Raw genomic sequence first — 23,196 nt, 5'->3', positions numbered from 1 at the left:
CACCGATCTAGTATTGGTAGATGGCCGCACCCATCGCTCTCTGCAGTGGTGGAACCCACAAAATGGCGGCCCTTCATGTCTGCGGAAAAGGATCGATGAAGGGCGGCCCTTCATCGATCCTTTTCCACAGACACGCGCACAAAGCCCTACACGACCAAGGCCCGAGCTACCTCAACAACCGGATCAACTTCTACACTCCCAAGCGCCTCCTCAGATCAACCAACCACGCCCTCGCCGCCGTCCCCCGCATCCGAAGAGCGACAACAGGAGGAAGATCCTTCTCCTACCTGGCCGCCAAGACCTGGAACTCACTCCCGACCAATCTGCGCCTGACCCAAGACCACCTCTCCTTCAGGAAGAAGCTCAAGACCTGGCTGTTCGAGCAGTAGCGGCACCCCCCCCCCCCTCCCAGCGCCTTGAGACCCTACGGGTGAGTAGTGCGCTCTACAAATGACCTGATTGATTGATTGAACAGCAGACGCATTGCTCACTGGTTGGGGTGCTCACTTACACGATCACACAATCCAAGGGTTGTGGAGTCTGAAGCACAAAAGTCTCCATATAAATCAGCTAGAGCCACTACCAGTGCTTCTAGCGGTCAGTCTTTCAAATTCACCTCATAGGCAAAGCTGTGTTAGTCCGCACGGACAACATGACAGCTATGTACTATATGCAAGAATGGGGTGGGGGGAGGGGAGACACGCTTCAACTGTCACGCCTAGCACAAGCCATTTGGAAATATGGGATATACACTGCAAGATTTTTCTCCTGGCAGAGCATCTTCCAGGAGTAAACAATTAGATTGCAGACCTCAGCAGACAGAGGCAGCAAATCCACGAGTGGGAACTTCATCCCCAAGTTTTAACCCCTACTTTCAGGAATAGGGATTTCCTCACATAGAGCTGTTCGCCACAGCACAAACTGCAAAATGCCCAAGCTTCGCCTCCAGGCAATACAATGGCAATGCCCTATGGATGAACTGGGCAGGGATATTCGCTTACTCATTTCCGCCTCTCCCACTCATTCCACTGGTAGTTCGGAAGCTCAAGCAAACATCCCTCACGATGATTCTTATAGCTCCCACATGGGCACGTCAGCCCTAGTTCACCACCCTGCTGGAGCTGTCAGTAATTCCACACCAAAAGCTGCATCTCACCTCCGGTCTCCTCACTCAGAGCCATGGGGAAATCAGGCATCCAAATCCCAAAGAACTCAACCTAGCGATCTGGCTCCTGAAGTCATAGTTTGGTTATTTACATTTACCACCAGACTGTATGAATATCCTAAAAGAGGCTAGAAAGCCTACTACTAGGGATAGTTATGCAGCAAATTGAAATGGTTTGTTATCAATTGTAACAATATCAATCCTCTTGATTCTTCTGTGCAGAACATAATCTGTTACATTTACAGCAATCTGGACTAGCCTATACATCCATTCGCTTACATCTGGCAGCAGTAGCTGCATACTTACAAAACAGACTACACTTTTCTCTATTCAGAGTACCAGTGATTAAAGCCTTTATGGAAGTATTAAAAAGGGTGATACCACCATGAGTCCCACCTGCACCTGTATGGAACTTATACATAGTCCTTACAAGGCTAATGGGTTCACCATTTGAACCAATGCACAGGTGTCAATTACAATTCCTCTTATGGAAGGTAGCTTTTCTCATCGCAATCACTTCACTAAGGAGAGTTGTTGAACTCCAGGCATTATTTATACAAGAGCCCTTCTTTCTGCTGCATGAAGACAGAGTGGTTCTTCAAACCAATCCTAAATTTCTTCCTAAAGTAGTTTCTGCTTTTCATATCAATCAGTCAGTTGAGTTACCGGTGTTCTTTCCGCAACCTGATTGTGTAGCAGAACGAGCTCTACACACACTTAATGTTAGAAGAGCTCTACTATATTATGTAGAAAGAACAAAAGAATTCTGCAAAACAAAGCAGCTTTTTCACCACCACACAAAGGCAATTCCATATCTAAATCCGGCATTGCAAGATGGATCGTGAAATGTATCCAGACATGTTATGTGAAAGCAAAAAGAACTTTGTTAATACACCATAGAGCGCATTCCATTCGCAAGTTAGGGGCTACTATGGCATTCTTAGGGAATATTCCCCTAGCTGACAACTGTAAGGCAGTAACACGGTCTGCTGCGCACACATTTGCCAAGCACTATTGTGTAGATGTCTTAGCGAAGCAACAAGCTAATGTAGGCCAGGCAATACTTACACTTTTTCAAACAACAACTACAGGTTAGCCACCGCTTTGGGAGTATACTGCTACATAGTCTATGCAAAGCATGTGATCTACAGCTCACATGCCTCGAACGGATAATGTTACTTAACCAGTAAGCATCTGTTCTTGGCATGTAGAGTTATAGATTCATATGCTCCCACCTGCCTCCCCAGGTACCTGTAGTTGCAATGCTCACATTACATACATACGCATGGACATTTCTATTCTACACTTACTAACTCCATTCTCACCCTGCGCTGTCACCTTACCTCTTGACTGGAAAGACTTCTTCAAGGAAAAACAACTTGCAAACATCCGGACCCAACACTAGATGGCAGGAGTATGCAAAACATGTGAATCTACAGCTCTACATGCCAAGAACAGATGCTTACTGTGTAAGTAACACTATACTGTATGATTTTTCTTTTTCTAAATTGTTTAAACTAGCTACTAGGACCTTGGTTAAGTCCCTCTGCAAAACTGTTTAGAATTTTATAAGAAGTAAAGCAGTTAGGCCTTTAACAGTACTTAGCATTTTTTGTGTGTTCCTAAAAATGTGCCAACTACTTTAAACGCCATGTCTGATCCAGGGCCCTCAGAGTAGCTCAACCTGGCACCTTATCAGCAACTTTGGCTGGCCCATCTTAAGGAGCTGTGCAAAGCATGGAAACTTGCCCTGGGACCTAGACCCACTAAAGCCCATTTGCAGCAGTTGCTGGCAGAAAATGACATGGCCTTGGAAAGTAAAGGTTCCTCCACGGGGAAAGATGAGGAAGAACAAGAGGTGGATGGGGTTGACATAGACCCCATCACAACCCCCTCAGGCAGCAACTCCACTGGGAGCAATCCTAGTAGTGTCCCAGAAGAGGTAGACACTGAAGATGCAGATCTTCAGAAACTAGCCAGGAGGATAGCATTTGAGGCTAAACACCTGGCTATAGTAAAGGAAAGAATTGAGATAGCCCTGGGATCTATCGCTGGTGGCAGCAAAATTATAAATAGGGATGAAGCTTTTGACCCTAAAATCCCCAAAGGGAGATCCCAAAACAGGGGTGTGGAATTCCTATAGCCTCGACACCCAGGACATATTGTTTGGGGTCAAGGACAACAGGTTTTTATGTTTATTTTGTCCTTGGGACAAGTAGGCCAAAACTCCCTGTAGCACACACCATTTGGCTACCAGTTTACAGTAACACTATGAATCAGGGAAGGGAATGACGATTCTCCAATTCTTAAGCAGAGAGAATCTTGATTTCATTAGACATACGGAAGCTAACATTATGCAAATACTTGTATTTGCTGCCCAACATGCAGCCCTTTAAAGAATGCAAATACATCACAATGAATAGAGCATTAACAACCTAGCAAGGAGCCAGTGCACACTCATCTTCCTCTTGGGCTGCGATGACAGACGCACAACGTGGTAATCCAGTTACTCTTAAGCGTTATCTGAGAATTAAAATCAAAAATACACTGTATAGTGAAGGAAATATGAGCAGATAAAACACAATGTACAATACATTAAAATTCACATCGCTATATTGACGATGTACAAATCAAACCCAAACCTCTAAGGGAGAGGAGAGTGGGATAATGTTAGCCTTTGTGTGTCTTTAATTAAATCAAGATTCTCTCTGCATAAGAATTGGAGAATCATAATGTTATTACAAGACCGGAGGCTACCATTATGCATGTTTAAAGTCATGTAAAGCTTCACTGCTAACATGCTCTATTGGTCTCAAATAGAATTTTGAGAAGGTATCTGCATTAGAACAATCTGCAGCTTTAAGTATTTCAGGCAGGGAACCACCGGCCCAAAACACTTTGCTAGCCATAGCTCCCCTAGAAGAGTGAGCTCCAAATCTAGAGCGATCCACACCAGCTTCATGCATAATCAGAGTGACCCATCTAGCTAAAGTGGCGGAAGAAACGGGTCTAAAAGGTCTAACATATGATAAAAGAAGTTGACCGGTGTCAACCGGCCTAAAAACAGAAATGTTGTTTTCATAATATTTCATACAATTCACAACACACAGTTTTTCACACTCGTGAAAAATGGGATAGAAGACCGATTCCAACATTGTTTTAGTTCTTCTCCAGATATCAAAGTGAACACCCTCTGAGGAATAAAATCTGCTAGAAAGTTCCAAGACTTTAATGTCTGAGACCCTTCTAAAAGAAATCAGACACAAAAGAGTCACCAGTTTCATGGAGATCCTTTTAAGAGAGAGTAAATTTTGACAGGCCAGGAAAGGAAGAGATTAAAGATACGGTTAACATCCCAAAGGAATTCGTAACGAGGCTTGGGAGGTCTTCTCAATCTAATACCCTTCATAACTCTCTTAATTAAGGGGTTGCCCCCAATAGCAAGTTTTTTTATCAAGGCATGGCCGGACGAAATTGCAGATCTGTAGCAATTGATGGTTCTATAAGAGAGGCCTGACTCAAAAAGACAGGCATGGTAGTTGGCTACTTGTTGTAGAGAGGCATGTATGGGATCCAGATCCCTTTCCAAGCACCAGCAAGACCACTTTCTCCAGACACCTGTGTACCTTTTCCTTGTTGCAGGTGCCCATGAGTCTTCCAAAAGGCTCTTAGCCTCTCCTGAAAGTTCGGAATATCTCCCTGAACTACTGAGATCCTCCCGACAAGAAGGTTCCACTTCCCTTCTAGAACCAAAGGATGTTCTTCTCTGTCTGGACTTTCTGAATCTGACAAAGGAATCTCTATAATGGTTCTTTTTTCTAACATTTGGGAAATCTCCAATTCTATCAGCTTTGAATTATCCATATCTAAAGTCATCTCCCTTGGGATTTTCTCCTGAAATGGTTCTTCCCAGAAATCTATCTTGAACCCAACAATTGTTTCCAATACCCAGGGTCTTGAGTAATTCTTGTCCAATTGTGAGCAAAATGCCTGTCTTCCTGCCACCTTTAAGGGGGAAGAAGACTTCTGGCTTACCTTGGTAGGTTTGATTGGTGGATCTGGGTCTGCCGCTACAGGATCTTGAACCCCTCCCTCTTGTGGGATAGAAATTTGAGTTGGAGCGGTAGCCCCTATTGGAGCCAAATGAGCCTCATTCATCTTGGGGATAAAAATGGGACCTGTAGAAGCCTCGGCTGACAGACTGTCCCCTCCTGTAAGCCCTTCCAAAAACTCTGCGGCTGTCAAAAACACTGCGCATGCTTTACTGTGCTCTACTGAAGGCGTTAAAGGTGGACACATACTTTCCCAGGGATTGGACAAAATTGTCCCCAAACAATAACCCCTTTGTAACGCACATGTCCTCTCTTGCGGAAAGATCGGCGAGCTTGGGGTTCATTCTGAAAAGAATCGCTTTTCTGTGTTCGGTAATGAGGTTTGAATTGGCGTTACCAACAAGGCATATTGCTTGCTGTGACCGACCCCCCAAAAGTTCAATACCGACCGGGGTATTGTTGGTCCTTGCCTCTTCGGTCATATCAAGAATCTTGGATAGTGGGCCAAGAACGTCAATAAGTTTGTCCTGGCACTGCTTCAGGCATTTTTGATCCCTTTTCTAGTATCCCTCACAGATTTAAATAGGAAGGTGATCAGTTCAGGATCCAGGTTAGGGATATTGCAAATCTTGTCCTCCGAGGAGGGGCGAGGGCACTCATTTTGCATAAGATTGTGTGTATCCCTACCAAGGGTTTCCTCACTCTCTGCCAGGGAAGGGAATTGTCTGCTGCTAAGGAAATATTTGTGTGCCTGTGTTAATGCTATTTGAACTTGTATTTATGGTTTATTAATACAAAGCCTTTATTATTAGGATGAGCTCTGTAAGCTCGGACTGCACTTCTGACAATGGTTCCAGTATAAAAAATACATGTGTTTGCAAAGTTTAATAATAGGAAACTAATATCCCAAATTGAGATTACTCCCACCAATTAATTGAGATTATACATGACGCTAAATTTGTAGCTTTTAAAACAGTGTTTGATCTCGTATAATTTGCAAGCTATAATGTATAATAATCAATTCGACACCACAGTGTTTTGCATATATGAAATGTACATTTTTGTAAAATAATTTTAATGTATTTTTGTACTTTTGATTTTATCCTGTGATTGAATAGCATACTTTTATGATTTTAAAATAATCGAATAAAGTGGATTTTGACTAATAGGAAACTGTATAATGATCCCAGAATGCTTTAAGATGCAAATATTTGCAGAAGCTTGAAAGCAAGTTTAAGGATCTTTAATCAGCAAGTGTGCTTTTCGTTATTTGGTGCAAATGTGTTCAGCCGGTAGATACGTTTGTGGTTAAAGAGCTGCTCGCGGTGGTCCTAGAGAGGTCAAAAAGTTAAGAATATCTAGATGGGTGGTTCCGCGAGTGTCCCTCAGTGCCAAAAATTAAAAATAAAATAAGACCTTCTCATTGGATCGGGGCAGGGGGGTTGCCTGTTGCCCTTTCGAGTATTTACTAAGCAATCTGATTGACTGGTGCACCCCGAGAAGTGTTGCAGCTGCCAATGCTATACTTGGTCTCCTGAAATTGTAGGGGGGGAAAAAGTAAAAACGTACACGGGAAACAAGGTGGGGACACATAGAATTGAATTGAATTGAAATTGAACTTGTATAGCGCCATCTACCCGGAGGCCTCGTAGCGCTTATGACTAAAGCTAACTTAGCACAGGCTCGGGCAGATTAGCGGGATTTGGCAAACAAGTGAGTTTTCAAGGCTTTTCTGAAGGAAAGATGATCGGTGGTTCCTCGAAGGGAAAGGGGGAGGGTGTTCCAGAACTTGGCAGCGGTGTATGAAAAGGAACGACCTCCCCAACGGGCTTTCCTCACTCTGATAGAGGAGGCCAGCTGGAGGGTACTGGAACGAAGGGAACGTGAGGGGACATAGGGGGTGATCAGGGGTTGCAGAATTGCAGGACCAATGTGGTGGAAGGCTTTATGTAGAGTACACATAGCTTTAAATTGTACTCTGGCCGCTATGGGGAGCCAATGGAGTTCCTCAATGGCGGTCCTTGCTGACTCCCAGCGAGGGAGATTGTAAAGCAGACGGGCCGCACTGTTTTGGGTGACTTGGAGTTTCTGAATGACATAGGAAGGGGCTCCCATATAGAGGACATTGCCATAGTCCAGGCGAGATAGTATAAGGGCCTGGACTAGAATCCTCCTAGCCTGGAATGGAAGCAGAGGGAGTACCTTCCGTAGCATCCTCATCAGGCCGAAACAGGTGGCTGCGGTCTTTGTGGCTTGGGCTGAGAAGTTCAATGCGGTGTCAAGCCAAACCCCCAAGTTTTTTATTTGAGGTTTGGGAGCGGGAGGCGGGCCCAAACATGGAGGCCAGATGGATGAAAAGACAGAGGGCGAGGGGTTGCCCAATAAGATGACATCTGTCTTCTCCCCGTTGAGTTTTAAACGGGAGGATTGCATCCATCTGGCAACAGCCTCTAGACAGGGACCTAGGGTGTTGGACGATACCTCTGAGTGGTCCAAAGAGACCACCAGTTGGGTATCGTCCGCGTAGGTGACAATACGCACACCGAAGGGCTGGACAATCCTGTCTAGAGGTTCCATGTAAACATTGAACAGGGTGGGGCTCAGGGATGAGCCCTGAGGAACCCCACACCTAAGAGGATGTTTGGGTGACACTGCCTCGCCCTCAAAGACCTGAAAGAAGCGGTCAGCCAGAAAGGATGTCAACCAGTCCAGCGCCGGGCCCGACACGCCCATGTCTGCCAGACGTTGTAATAGCATGACATGGTTCACCGTGTCGAACGCGGCGCTGAGGTCTAACAAGATGATTGCCACTTTGCCACCCCGGTCCAACACTGCTCTAGCTTCCTCAGTTACGGCCAAGAGGGCTGTTTCGGTCCCATGTAGGGGCCGAAACCCGGTCTGAGAGGCACGTAGGAGACCATTTGACTCCAAAAAGTTCATCAAGATGTTGTTCACGTGCCTCTCGAGTAGTTTACTCAGCCAGGGGAGTAAGGAAATAGGACGATAATTCGCCAGGTTGGATTGGTCAAGGTTGGGCTTCTTCAACAGGGCCCTCACCATCGCGCACTTCCAGGAGGGAGGTACGGTTCTTGAGGAGATGGAAGTGTTGAGAACGTCCAATATGACCGGGCGAATTATGTCCATTGCCTTAACAAGGGTCTGAGGGGGAGCTGGGTCATTAGGGGAGCCTGTGGTGACTTTAGAGATGAGTCTATCCAGTGCCGGAGTGTCTAATGGGGGGATTGCATCAAGCATACACTGGACGGGGGCTTCAGAGGTGGTAGGCATAGGAAGGTCTAAATCACTGTCAGCATCCCCAAAAGAGGAGTATATAGTCTGAATTTTTTCAGAGAAGAAAACAGCTAGTTCATTGCAGCGGTTTTGGGCACTGTCTGCAGAAGGAAGTTCAATAGGGGGTGAAATAAGTGTACCTAGGCACTTCTTTAAGAGGGTCAAAATGTTACAAAAATAAGGTGATTTTCATGCCAAGTGTACCGTGGTGCATCCAAAGGAGCTGCCATTAAAACTTCACCCCATGGTACCACTATACTATTGAGGTACTGCAAAAGTTCCCCAAAAGAATCTTGATAGTGCAAAGTGACGCTTGAGTGACAGGGTCGTAACATCCTAACCGCAAACAAAGTAAAAAAAAAACTATACTCTAGAATATTATTCAACACTTGTTAAAAATCATCATGTTATTGTACAGATTGGCCTTGAGTGAATTATACTGTAACTGTCCTATATTTAGAGTTGGGGTGCGTTATTAAAACCTAATTTCTGTTTTTAATGTAGGCTTCAGAAATCGTTGTGCAAAACCTCGAGGTCCCCGAGATCCACCTTCAGAATGGACATGATGGAAGAACCAAAAGAGATGCTTATTTATACTGGAAAATACAAGTGCCACTGAAACTATAGTATTCAATGTATTATTTTTGTTGTGGACTAACACAAAAACAGTGCAGATTTAGCTACCTGCAGCCCATTTAACTAACTCCACAATGGTACGCATTTTATTCTGTACCATATGCACCATACATTTTGTTCCAAACTGTGGACTCTGGTATGAAACCGTTATATATCCTTGCTGGGACCATTTACCTGCCTTATAGAACACTTAGGAAAAAAAGTATTACATATGGTTTATTTTGTAACTTTATAAAGTATTATTGCCTTAATGTCTTTTAAACCTGTTACACGCTGCTTTTAGACATATGTTAATATAGTGAAACTTTTATGATAGAGTTTATGGACTACTTTTGGCATCTTTTATTTGATATGTATGCATTGTTTTGTATATGTATAGGGCAAGCAGATATACTGTATAATTTGAGAACGTTGAAATCGTACAATATTATTAACAGAAGATGTAAGAAATCTCTGCATGGTCTGAAATCTGTGTACCTTATTTGTAAATTATTTGCCCTGCAATTTTAGGCATTTCAGATATTTTTCTTTGAACAAGTGCAACCAGGTTTGCGGAGAACGATTGTAATACATTTTGTATATTATAAGCAAAAGTGGAAAATGTTATTTTTATATTATACTGTTTAATTGTCACTATTAAATTGTCCTAGTTTTCACCTGGTCAAGGAGATTCAGTAAGTGCCTTGGAACAATATTGAATTCCCTTAACACGTTACGTTAATGTTTGAGTTGTCTGGGATTAGAAGACTTAGAAACGTCTGTAGATGCAAGCAGATTGACATACCAGAAAAAAACTGCTTAAACAACGTTTAGTTGTTCTTTTTCTACAATTCATGTTTGAACGTGTTAAAAATAACTGTCTCCAGCGTAATGGTGGGAATAGAGTTGATGTATTTCAAAAGACATGGTAAAAAAAAAAAGAGTGCTTAAAACAATTGTACTTTCCACACCGACAAGAAAAAACTTCTGTTAATCCTGTATATAATGTACAAAAAAAGTTGGATACTGCATAATTGATTTGACCTGTTCTCATATCGTACCATGCAATCAGTATGTATTGACCAAATATGCTTACAAAGAAAGAATAAATCCACTACTGATGTGTCTTGATGCTATCGAGACGTGGAGACAAAAAACGCTAGTGGCCTAACAGTGATTTGAGTGGGAAGACTTAATTTAAGTGTGGCATAAAGTATACTACCGACCTCCTAGCCGGGGTAATCTTATAAATGCTTAGTTAGATGGTCTGTTTTGCAGTGCCTTCTGATGAATTGTCTGCACTGCATAGTACTTTGTGTATGTTGACTTTCAGTACGATCTTTGGGGTACTGATTTTTCTGTATTTTATTGAAAGAACTTTTCAAGTGTTCGTAACATTGTGAAAACCACTGGAATCAAGCAGCAGAGTTGGCTGAAATGTCCAAGCACGGGCAAATTGTGGCCTTTTCTGTTCACATTTTAATCAAGTTATTGTTATATGTGGGACCCTACGGCCATATCACAACGAAGGTTTCGAATTAAATGACACGTCAAACGGATTCTGGTAAAAATGCCATCCCCTAACCATTAAATATTATTGTCTTGCATTAATGCTCAAAAACAATTTTATTAAGTCTTTTTACTGGGTGGAGAGAATATACTATTGCCTTGAGCATAAAAAAAGCCTACATGCAAAACATCGTACAATGAAATGATGTACCTTTTTATACGGTATATGCTTAAAATCGCCTTTTGAGCCCAGATTCGGGTTTATTCTGCGTTTACGCTATATGATACGTTGTTGGTTTATTGCGTGCCACACCAAAATTCAGAAAATCAGACCATTAACAGATGCAAAACATTTCGGATGCGTAAAAATTTTAGGTGCTCACTTGAAATCGCTGCCACTTTTAAAATTAGGTGTTAATAGTGAACACATTTTCACGACTAAAGTGGAAGCATTATTTCCAGTCTTTTTATTACAGCTATGTAGGAGTTGTGCAGCTATGGATTCATTGCCTAACATGTTTTAGTCCTCCGCACACGGCACCGATGGGTCGTTAGTGAAGAGTTAAATGAGTTACCAATGTGTTGGGAGCTCGTTGTAATTCCACGAATAGCTTACTTTTCGAGCTAGAAACTTTTTTTGTTTTTATTAAAAAGCGCCAATCTTAAAAATTGCGTATTTTTTTGAAATGTAATAATTATGCCTAATCTGACTCGGAAATGCCTTGTGATCGTCTGTTTAAAGGACGCCTGGCGTCAAAATTAACTTCAAGTTCGTTGTTATGCAGACAAACTGACGTTCCCTACATGGCCAGGCGTGTTGAAGTTACTCAAGTTTTGAAAGACAGAGCTGCTGCCCATGTCGACAGCGTTGGTTCACAACATAAACATGACGCTACTCAATTTAAAATTAATACAATCTGCCCATTTTAGTTGACACCGCATACTCCAAACAACAGCTGGAAAATAGTGTACGATTTCTGACCATTTACCCCAAAAATTACCTTTTCAACGACAGGAGTTAGACATGAAAGTGCTGCATCTGACACATTGCGTTGGAAGAAAGTGGCAAACATCGTAGTTTCTTTTTCTTTCAACAATTTAATTGAAAACTGTGAACCTCGTAAAACTAGCTCGTGTTCCTTGTTTGAACTTTTTCGAGACAGATTTATATAAAGTTTTGAGGGTGCACAATGTTGATTTTTGCAGGCAAGGCTTTAGAGTTGCACTTACAGCGGCCACCCATCCCGATTCTTGGAGCGGGGGGGGGGGGGGGGGGGGGGTGTACGCCCCATTTCTAAACTTATGGCAAGACATTTCGTTTGAGTGAATAGAAACCCAGCAGCAACGCAACCGGAACGATCCAAGTAAAGTCTAACCAAAGAAATTTGGCTGAACAGGTTGCGCTTGTCGCTGATAGGGCGGCGTACCACGTGGTAAGCGCAAGGTCTTTGTTTACAATGTAATATTTGTACTGAACTGTATTGGATAGTATGTAACACTGAAAAGGGGAGGAACCGGTGTACACAAAGCTCAGCTGTACCTACGCCGTAGAGTGCGACTTACAGGTAACGAGAAATACAAGCAAGAAGGGAAAATAGAGACAAGGAAGGGGAAGGAACAGATCAAGGAAAGAATGATTTATTCAAGTGGAGCTAAATAAAGGTTGTAAGCGTTTCCTAAAAGGGTAACCGATTTGGTGAGTTCTCAGAGCGGGATGAAGCGAGTTCCAGAGGATGGAAACGGCGGCACAGAAAGATTGCTTAAATGAACGACCAGCGCATTTCGCCACAGTTTCAAAATGATAACTTTGCTAGCCCGGCCCAAGCGGTATGAATTATGCTGCAATGTCGAATGTATCAAAATGGTGAATAGCAGAGACCGCGCTGCAAACGACTCTGATTTTTACTTCATAATGCAGATATTCGCAATTAATGTTCTGCATCGCACGTTATTCGTGCATTCTCGCTTACAATATCTGCAGCGTACATTCTTAATCGTGCAGAATAATTCTGACCTGGAGATCGCTTTACGGATTAAGTCGAATTTGAGGAAAAAAATCGAGTCCCTGTGAAAGTTACACTGTATCACCAGCAGCACGTGGGCTGCCAAGTTGAGCTCTACGCACTACTAGGTCTCCAGACAGAGGATGTCCTCGTGTCTAGATCTTGAAATGCAGTCGGCGTTTTTAAGTCGGATCCTCCGGTATTCTCCTCACTCCCAGATAGTCATTCGGTGGCCGGAAAGGCGCGCCGTCAGCACCAGGAAGAGGACGGCAGTTCGTGACGCTCCCAGCCCTTCCCCGCCTCCCGCAGCACCGCTTCCAATCCCGGCCCCAATCTTCAACGAAATGGCGCCGCCGCCTCCCGCCTCCGCAGTGCAGCCGCAGCGCCCCGCCTCCGCTGTCCCGCCGGCATGCCTCATTGGTCAACTGTAAAGCCGATCACGGGCTTTGCCTGGCAATTGGTTGCGGTATGCTCCTCCCACACGGTAGACTCCAAACGGCGGAGTAAATAGATCATAGGAGCCCAAAATGGCGGAACTGCCCAGTACCGTCCATGCAGCGCTGTCCGGAACGCCCACCGCTGTCTTGGCAGCAGCGAAGATCGCGCCCGCCGGTTCATATTCCCGGGAGCTGCAGCCACAACCCCGGGAGCCGCCTCCGCCGCGCCTCCAGTTACAGGAGCCGCACCCCCACTCCCGGGAACCGCACCCCCATCTTGCTAAGAAGATGCGGCTCTCTGAAACCAAGGGCACCAAACCCAAGCGCGTGAACGGCGAGGGGGGCGTACCAGCAAAACCCGGCGCCGCAGTCTGGAGTCTGCCCGTGCCTCCAAGCGGCTTCCTGAACGTCCAGCGCCCCCCGAGTGGCAGTCATAGCCCCGGGAGGCCTAGGGAGAGGCGCGAGAAGGAGAAGCGGAGGCACTGCCCGCGCGGAAGCGGATCAGAACCCGAGGATAGGGCACCGGGTGGCAGGGAGCGTTGCTTCCTGCTGGCCCAACCACCCGCTGCCTCTCCCGCCCTACTGCTGTCACCGTCCCGGTGTAAGTATTGTGACTTCTCCCTGGTGGACCCCAACATGGTTTTAGGCCGTGTGTGCGGAGGCCATTCTGTGTTTGTATGGCGCCGATAAGCTGGAAGTCTTTTTGGAAGTTGACTTCACCATGTGTGCATGCACAGTGCCATGTGTGTGGGTAGGACTGATGGCCAGGGTGCATGTTCACGCGTTTGGAGATTGTTTTTGTTCGTTCTGTGCAGTTTGCAAGGAGTCAGGGCCCCTACGGGTGTGTGGAATAGTAGTATCGTTTCTGTCCATTTATATATTTGGAGTGTGTATATTCAAATAACTAGTTTACTTGCATTTTAACTGAAAGCTTCACTGATATCGTTGTACTTTTTTAATTATTGGTTATCGGACTGACATACCATCATTGATCTAGTCCCTCCGCACAAGGTGGATGGTATCTTACCTTTTATACGTTGGCAGATTATTTGTTTAGTAGCAAGCAGCCCGAAACATGTAGTTTAAGGTTAAATGATTGAGCAGCTCAACAACGATCGTAGAGACGTCTGCAAATGAAAGCGTAAAGGAATTGGTAACCTCAAAACAAAATTCCCACACTCCAACTCCCCTAACGCCTGTAAATCTGACGAAATATTCTCCATTCCATTTGTTTTCTACACAACACTACAACAAACGTTCTTAATGTAGAATTGAGAACTGAAAAAGTAAGCATTGGCAAAGCCAATAGGTCTCTCCTTTGCGATATCTACTGATGGTGTCATTTCTTTTTTAGCCATAATGCACAGCAGCCCAACTGATGTTGTAAGCCTTGCTGAAAGTGTAAAAAAAAGTGATAGTCAACGCAGGCTGCGTCATAGTTTTTTTGTTTTTCTTTTAACCATGCTGCACAGCAGTTAGGCTGCTGTACAACATGTCTAAAAATCACTGTAAGGCCGAATTGTGCAGCAATCTGTCTTTGCCAATGTTTTATTTTGCATGTTGCATAGCTGGGCAGCACGGGTGAAAGTTAAACAAATAAAGACAGACACTCGACCTCTCATATACGAGATCTTTTGACTTTGCCAATGCTTGTACTGCCGTGGGGACATTATCTTCAGTACTGGATGCAAGGTCACGTCTAGCAAGGTCTCGTCCTAGACGTGACCTCCGGAACCGGACACAATCTCCGGGAGGCTCACAGAAACTGTCAGTATGGCACACTAGTGAAAAACCTGTTTCTCGTTGGCTCACCATCCCACCCTTGGTTGGTGGAGGAGGGGTGCAATGAATAGCAAGTAGGTGGTGGGGAGAGATGCGACTGAGTTTACACTTAATGCTAACAAATTCTTGTATAGCGCCGCATCGCCAGCAATATGGCACCTGACCCAAACTTTTGTTAAAGGCTTGTGCCAAGGAGGGCTGGTTCCCTTGATACTGTTTTAGGATAACCAGTAGCTCCATAATGATTCCTGAAAATCTTGCATGTGTTCAGCTCTCTGCCGAACCTATGCTAGATATGCTTGAAGAGTGCTGTAATACCTGCTCTGCTCATCACTTGACTGTGTAGCATGGTGCGGTAATAACAATAGACAAGTGCAGACATTCTACAATAAGATTATTGTAGCATGTGTATATTGGTTTCCTCTTTGTGAGCCAGACTGTGACCGTATGTATTATATGCTAGTGAGTTTAAGCATGTCTGTAGGTGTCTCACTCTTATGTGTGTATCTGTTTATTACGTGCCCGAGAGGCAAGGAACGGCAGACAAATTCTCGAAATAAAGACTGAATGAATGAATACTTTATTGTATGATTACCTAAAATCATTTACAAAAGCGATGCATATTACGGACATGGTTAAAACAGTAATTTGCTAAAAGAAAAGCATTTAAAAGCATTGAAAGTGCTGAGGGATTGAAAAAAAAGCTTATACATATGCATCGGATTGGACAGTCAGTGCCCTAGTGTCAGTTTATCTTAACTTATCGGGCTTGGTACCAGATCACCGATGGCCATAAGATGCTTTATTTATTGTTTGCTCAACGAGCGTGGCAATGTTCCTGACCATTGGAATTAGCAAAGGGTCACTATTGATGCTGTAGATGCTCATCGACGGTCGGCATGTGGATTGTTATTTTGCTGTTATTTTTCTGTACTTTGCGTTTGACAAAAGATCTTTCCAGCAGTGGCAAAGAACTTCCCGGCAAAGACTGATCTGCTTGGCAGAGGGTAACATATGGTGCTCTTGAGGTGGTTGTGTGTGGAGGCATTAACCCAAATGTATATCTCAAGCTGGACAGTATGATCGAGGCTGTGGCTTATCTTTTGCATTCATGTTCATTGTCCTACTAGTATTCTGCCATGATCAGGCTCTTTACAAAAGGCTGTGGTAGCTCTGTACTAATAGGCGCAGAGAACTAGTCAAAAAGGAATAGTACTGAGTGAAAATGGAAGCAATTAAATAAGATGCTGCTCGACTCACTCTGTCTCATCTTCTGCGCCCTCAGCTTTGGCCAGCCGAAACATCCTCAAGTCCCATCTACAATAATACGTGTAGTGACTTCTGATGTTTGAGTTCCTCGTTGCACATCTGTCACTTAAACATATTTCACCAAACAACTAACAGGATATTTGGGTCTCAATATTGTGATGCAGACCACAGAAGCAATGTTTTGTTTGCTATGTTTTACACAGTGAATCAAAGGACTTGTGTTTTGAGGGAATTAAGTGAATTTATGAATGCTGGTGAACGCAACAAACTATGAAGTTGTGTTCTTGGGTAAACTGAGAAGTTTGGCCCCAAGGAGGAATCTTCCATTTGTGTGCTAAAAAAGCTTTTTCTTTTGCAACACCCGCAAAATTGTCGCATATATGATTTCACTTTCAGAGAAAGGAAAAAATAAACACTAAGCTCCCTTTGAAGACCTAGCCAGACATTTGACCTCTACCTTTTGAATGCACAGTAAATGTGCCAAGATAAGATTAAGATTTTAAGGCCTGTTTGCAGAAAGGGAGCTCTCGGAAGGATACTGTAAATAAGGTTTGGCCAAGGTAAGGGATAAACTCAAGCTGAACAGCCTAAAATGGAGCCAACAAATTGAAAGCCAGAAAATGTGAGTTACAAAGCCAATGGTAAGCAACGCGGAGATACATTCCCAGGGAAGCATTTCGAATGTCCCAAGATCTCGTTGGCAAACCAGACCGGGCTGTCTGGTAGGCTTTGACCTAAGAATGGACTCTGCATGCAGAAGTGACTCCGAAGTCAGTGGTTTAGTAATCTGTGAAAGGGAAAACTTTGTTAATGTTCTTGGGATATAAAGGGTAATGTTTTGTTGTTGGTGGTGTTTTATATGAAATTGAACATTGTTCGAGAAAACTATGGTGTAATTTCACCAAGATTGCAGAAAAGTAACATAAGCCACTTCACAGGAGGTTATTTCATGGAAGCAGATAGTTTACTCTTTAGGTATTTTCAAAGTAGCAATCATTTAAAGTGAAGCACTAGCAATGGGTTTGACTGCAGTTTTGCCAAAACCTGGTTAGTTTGGCAGATATTGTACTGTTACAGCTCAGATAGTCTGCTCCTACTGCCACCTGCCGTGACCTTGAAGGAGAAACATCTGCAACTTGGACCCCCAGCTGAAGAACAGACCAAGACGAACGGTCTTTAAAAAAAACGTTTGAAGTGGTTCTCCAGTAGCTAGGTGAATTTGTGCATCCCTAGCCCTCCATCCTAAGACTAGAACCTTTTTTAGGTCTCGGCTAAAGACGCGTGGAAGCGCGTCTCCGCCGAGATCTTATGTCACCGAGCGTGCTTCCCAGGAGACAGTCCCGGCCGCGCGCATCCTTCGAGGCGATTTGTAACTGGAACGCGCGCTGTGGCCAGGCGCTGTCTCCTGGGAAGCGCAAGCACCACACACGCATGCGCATACACACACACACACACACACACACAAGCGCCCATGCACGCACGCACATACATACATACAGACACCACCCCTGACACATACACACACGCGCGCACATACACAAGTGCACCCAGGCGCCCCCCGCCGTCACCGTCGCACACATACATACACACACACACGAGCATACACACACAAGTGCACCAATCCCGCTCCAGCCTTTTGGAACTTACCTTACCTCAGCACGCGGCGCCCAAACTCCTGCTGGCGCGGCCCAGGGGCTCTACACCGCTCACAGGAGCCGCGAGACGCAACGACTCCGCCTGCCTCCTCTTCCGGTCTGAACGTGGCCCCGCCCCCGTCACAGGCGACCGTGCCTGACTTCCGGGGCGGCCGCGATACTAAGAGACTGCTGGGGACAAAGTGTGGTCTGTGGAGTTACAATGGTTGCATGCAAGGGGTGAGTGTGAAAGTGCCGACCTTATTTACCTTCTGACCCAGCAGGAGGAGGTGTCAACAATGAGGCCGGTGTTTACACTGAAGTGTTTGTGTGTTCACGGCCTAGGATGAGCAGAGCAGAAAGGAACAGTCAAAATCCGCTTGGAACGCAAACGTGCTTTCTTTGCGTAGACAGTATAAACGCATTTAACTATACATTTAATAAAGGGATGCATTACAACGGAGGTGGGGTACGGGGATGAGGGGGGGGGTGGCAGGCTCGAGCTCGCTTTGAACCCTTCACTGCTGTTCCTGGGCACAGCACACGCCGTGTTTGGCATCGGAGGAGACGTGCCAGACTCTCTCAAAGGTCAATCTCGCCGGCGCCGCTTCCGGTTTAAACAAGAAAGAAAATCCATATTCCGCCTCATGCTGAGCGCAGGACACGGGGCGAGGCCCGGCTGTGTCCGCTGTTGGCCTACTTTAAGGGGAAGACAGAGCTGGGCTGTGAATCCGGCCGGGCTGTGACAACGCGCATCGAGCAGCGGAAGCTCATTCAGCAGATCAGTGCTGACAACACCTGCCCAAGATCACACACAGCGACTAAAGAAAAAGGCCAGTCGAAGCGGGTGTGCTCGGGACGCAGGGTTGACTTGGCTGCAGTGAATGGTTTACCAGTTCGGGGATGGGTGGTCGATATTATACGGATTAGTTCCAGAATTCATCTTTAATAACACCCTCCCCCTGCCCCCCAGCCCCTCCCCCAATCATACCACCGCCAGTCTGATAAAGGGCAACATTCAGAATACAAGGCAGTAGCGTTGACAATGTGGCATAAGCCTTAGTGCAAGGAACGACGTGCCACCCACTCCCATAGGCTTCTGGGTCCTGGTGCCACTACACCTGCTGCACCAAGGGAAGCCCCGCCCCCGATATATGTATACACCTTTTTGGGTTCTACTGCACCCAGCACGGGTCACGCGCACTTCAAGGTCATGGGTGCCCGGGTCTGTCTGCTGATCAGCACAGATGTATCGATCGCATCCACAGCTAATTTCAGCTTATTGGTATTTCGAGCTACAAGAATGGTGTCGCAGTGAATGCCACGTGTCATCTGCGACTGTTCTCACAACTGCGGGCCCCGTCTGCCCCAAAATTAGAAAGATAAAGACATTTCAGCCGCACAAAACACACGCCAATAACCGCTGATTTGTGTGGACAATTATATTGATCTGTCACATGACAGCAAATTATCTTTCATTCCGACAATAAATGTTACAATTACGTAATATTTAAAAGGAATGTGTAATTCACAACACGGACTATCCTGGCTAAAGGCTGAGAGTGACGTGGGTGTGAGGTCGTGAACGTGCACAACTACTTACTAGTCACACTTCTATTCACCACCAGGGAAAACCACAGCTTAATCCTTCTGAGAGAGAGAACATGAAACACTACTGTCAGGTTGCCAACCTTCCAGAGACATCAAATTACGAATACACGCCCGTCTTCCCCGGAGAGTGGTGAGTGCAGAGTGGTGAGTGCAGAGTGGTGAGTGCAGAGTGGTGAGTGTGCAGAGTGGTGAGTGTGCAGAGTGGTGAGTGTGCAGAGTGGTGAGTGTGCAGAGTGGTGAGTGTGCAGAGTGGTGAGTGTGCAGAGTGGTGAGTGTGCAGAGTGGTGAGTGTGCAGAGTGGTGAGTGTGCAGAGTGGTGAGTGTGCAGAGTGGTGAGTGTGCAGAGTGGTGAGTGTGCAGAGTGGTGAGTGTGCAGAGCAAGTGTGCAGAGCATTGTGTGCTGTTGAGTGCAGTGTATTGGCAATGTTAATGACAATGCCCATTTATTTTTGATTTAAAGAAAAAAAATGTCATGAGCAATGACAATAGCTCTACCTTTAATGATGCCGAGACCATTGCATTGCAAATGCTTGTTCTTTTGGAGTAACAAGTCAATCCTCGGTAGTAGGTACCACAGTGGATATCAAAGTCTCAAAAGGCGATGGGAGGAATGCTTGCAGTTTGTTTAACCATCAGCAGTCAGTCTTCCAACCCTTCTTTCATGTAGCTCTATTGTTATGAGCATCAGAACAATGTTACTTTGAGCTTTAGCTCTGTTAATTAAAAAGGTAAAACAACGTTTTTCAGTGTGCAACAAAATGGTCAGTGGTACAAGCTTCTGGTCGGTCTGAATGGTTTCTGGTAACAGCGAAGTTGCAAGCACACATAGCCACTTGTAGCTAGTGCATCTCAAATCTGTATTAATAGATATTGTCCCGTTAAATTCAAGATACACTATGAAAAACGCCGTTTTCCAGCAAGTGAGAAATATGCCACACTTTTGAAACCTGTAAAAGAGTTGCTGCCTTTAGTCTAGCCAAGACCGTTTCAATTTATTTGTAATGTATCATTTTTATGGACTTATGAGCCAGGAAGCTCCTCCAGTAATAGAGGTTTACAAAAAACAATGTCAAAACGAGTGTTGACAAATGCAAAAGTCTGACAGCCAACAGCAGACTCATTGGCTTTGACAGGGCTTGTTGAAGAGTTTAGCGATCAGTTTCCTAGGCAAAGCAAGAAGGCATACCGGAAGACTTTGCAAACAGCTAGCATTTAACTAGTAACACCACCCGTTTTCTATTGTGGCTAGGTAGGCGCTATAAATATGCCTAAAATAACAAAAGGCAATTATGTCGAAGTTTCCACTCTGAAAAGTGCCAACTGCCCTCTGTAATTTCATGTAACGGGAAAGCTAAGGTAAACTTAGCTTTACTTGTTTGATATTACTTGATCTGCTATATAACAATGTTCTCATTGGAGTTGAATAAATACATTATCATGTATTTAGTGATACTATAAAACGAGCGTTGGCAAAGCCAATAGGTCTTCCCTATGTGAGAGCTATTTGCTTTGCTAATGTCTTTTGGCCAGGTTGTACAGCCGCTTGACTGTGCAGGAGTTGGAATAAAAAAAGCTATATTGACACTATTTTTATAACTTCACTGTTGGCCATGCTACACGGACATAGCTGTAAAACATGGCTAAAAGACATTGGCAAAGCCAATAGCCCTCACGCAGGGAAGTCCTATTGGCTCTGCAAGTGCAGTAAATATTGTACAGATTTTAGTGCTCTTGCCCCAAAATCAACGTTTTCCAGTAAATACTGGCCAACCCCCACCACGTTTTGGCAGGGTTGAACAGTGTATATACATTAAAATGACGATCGCACTCTTGGGGTATATGGTGGTATACAGTTATCGTTTGGACGTTGCATTCTTTTTCTGGGTGTCAGAGTATCACCTCCTTATAGCGAGGTGTGGAACAATAATTCAAAAGCAGCGTTCTCCGACAGGGAAAAATGAAATATTCCAGCACTTCTTAGTTACATTATACTTTATAAATCTTTCAACATCATGGTAATTTCAGTAGATTTTATTGTGTTGCATTTGTTTCATCTTATTTCATAGTTGACCCATTCAATTTGTTTCTTTTTCCTGTTATAATGTTAAGTTCACATTATTCTTTGCCATTTATTATCCACATAATTAACAGGGTCCCCAATGCATTCCGGGCATTTGCCCTTCTTCAGGGGGTTTATTCCTGGTCGATGTGAATCCAGTGCCTTCAGAGTTTCCGAAGAAAATGTTTGTCCCGTGCCCCCTTCTTTGGAATTATATTCACACACGCAGCTTTGGGTAGGTCTCAAGTTTAGGTCGAAAGCAGCTCCAGCATAGCGCACTCTCGACACCAGTGACACTCTAAATTTGCTCACCTCAAATGTCTGCTTTTCTTCAAAGTCGTTAGGCATAGGATTAGAACAGTGCCATCCACGCCAAGGTAGAAAGGGACAATCTTTTGACATTTCCCCAGCAAGGTCTTTAAGCATATGATTAGCACAGTGCTATCCATGCCAAGCTGTAAAATGACCAAAGCCTTTTACCACTCTAGGCACAGTGTTACAGCTTTGGATTGGTAAAATACCATCCACGTCAACCTGAAATGAATAAAAGCAACCCCTAACACATGTTTCGCTCGCATTAGAGCTCTCCAGAGAGGTACAGCTTTGTCTAGGCAAAAGGGAGCACCCAGTATAAGTCAAAACAATACCCTTTCAGGCCAAGAGTGATGTGTAAATTATGCAAAAAAAGAAGCAGAGAAATGTATATAATTCACTTAAAAAAACAAAGGTTACAGGGATGTTATAGTTGGGCTCAGATTTCACTCCTACAAAACCAGTGAAATTCAGCAGTTCTAGTTAGCTGAGGTAACTATATCTCGCCCCCCCCCCCCCGCAATGCACTGCTTATGGCCTCAGATATTACATCACTCATGCAAAGCTGCCCTTGGGGGGCCAACTACCCCTCCTGTGCCTCAAGTAAGTCCCTCACTGCTGTATTGCTAAGAGGTTGTCAGAGACCACACCCCCTTTCTCCACCACTCTGCAAACGTGCCACCTGATGCACTATTGGTTGTGGAAGAAGTCCACGTTAGTCCTGAGGCCTTCAGGAGTAAAATGAAATTCATTCCTCAACCAGCAGCGCACCAGGAGGCATGTTTGCAGAGTGGTGGAGAAAAGGGGCGTGGCCTCAAGTCCTATCTGCAATCCCACTGTCTGGGACTTACTAGAGGTAACAAAAAGGGTTCCTGGGCCCCAAGAATCCTCAGCATCTAATGGAACTTCATCCCCCAGCCACGACTGCACCAGGAGGCATGTTTGCAGAGTGGTGGGGAAGGGGTGTGGACGTTTTCGAGGCCAGACCTATTTTTTCAGTTAATAAGGGTGCTTGCCCATTTAAAGTGGGTGCCTCCAGGGCTCCAATGAGACCGCAGGGGGAGCCTGAAGGCCCCACAGTGCCTGCTGGATCCCCATGTTCTGCAGACCGCAATGTCCCAGGGGAGGGCACCCCATTACATTTACAGGAGTCGGGGGGGGGGGGGGGGAACGCCAAGGCATCCATGAGGGGAGCCAAGAAGCACCCCCCCCTGCCCCTTTCTTTGTCAGAGGTTTGCCTGGGCAATTTGTGGTGCCCGGGGCTTGTGCAGCACTTCCCCATGCCCCTAAAAATAGATTATGCCCCTGAGAGTAAGCTTCTAGGCCCTGGCAGGATCCCACCACCATGTCTGGGAATCAGGGTATTCCTACGGTGCCCCCTTTTCTTTATTTTTTTTTTCTTCGAAACTGCTTCAAGCCAAGCCCCAAGATGGCTACCAACATTTCCTGGTTGAAGT

The 23,196-nt window shown here is 44.9% G+C and overlaps 2 protein-coding genes across 5 annotated transcripts in view; both read left to right on the top strand.

The window, feature by feature from the left end:
* The window catches only part of PTPN12 (protein tyrosine phosphatase non-receptor type 12), a 445,738-nt gene extending 434,437 nt beyond the window's left edge, over nt 1–11,301 (top strand). Inside the window, exon 17 of one of the 3 annotated variants that reach the window (XM_078679268.1) lies at nt 9,013–11,301. In XM_078679268.1, coding sequence (XP_078535394.1) covers nt 9,013–9,074 — 62 coding nt within the window. In that variant the 3' untranslated portion in view covers nt 9,075–11,301. The remainder of the gene's footprint in view (nt 1–9,012) is intronic. The other 2 variants (XM_078679259.1, XM_078679277.1) reach the window with 2 other exon arrangements.
* Nucleotides 11,302–13,116: 1,815 nt separating this feature from the next.
* The window catches only part of RSBN1L (round spermatid basic protein 1 like), a 281,128-nt gene continuing 271,048 nt past the window's right edge, over nt 13,117–23,196 (top strand). For both annotated transcript variants that reach the window (XM_078679246.1, XM_078679237.1), the window contains exon 1: nt 13,117–13,673. In XM_078679246.1, coding sequence (XP_078535372.1) covers nt 13,163–13,673 — 511 coding nt within the window. In that variant the 5' untranslated portion in view covers nt 13,117–13,162. The remainder of the gene's footprint in view (nt 13,674–23,196) is intronic.

This window comes from Lissotriton helveticus, chromosome 1_1, assembly GCF_964261635.1.
Source record: "Lissotriton helveticus chromosome 1_1, aLisHel1.1, whole genome shotgun sequence".
NCBI classification, from domain to species: Eukaryota; Metazoa; Chordata; class Amphibia; order Caudata; family Salamandridae; genus Lissotriton; species Lissotriton helveticus.
The sequence above is the reverse complement of the archived record's forward strand: the minus strand, read 5'-3'. Positions and strand labels throughout refer to the sequence as shown.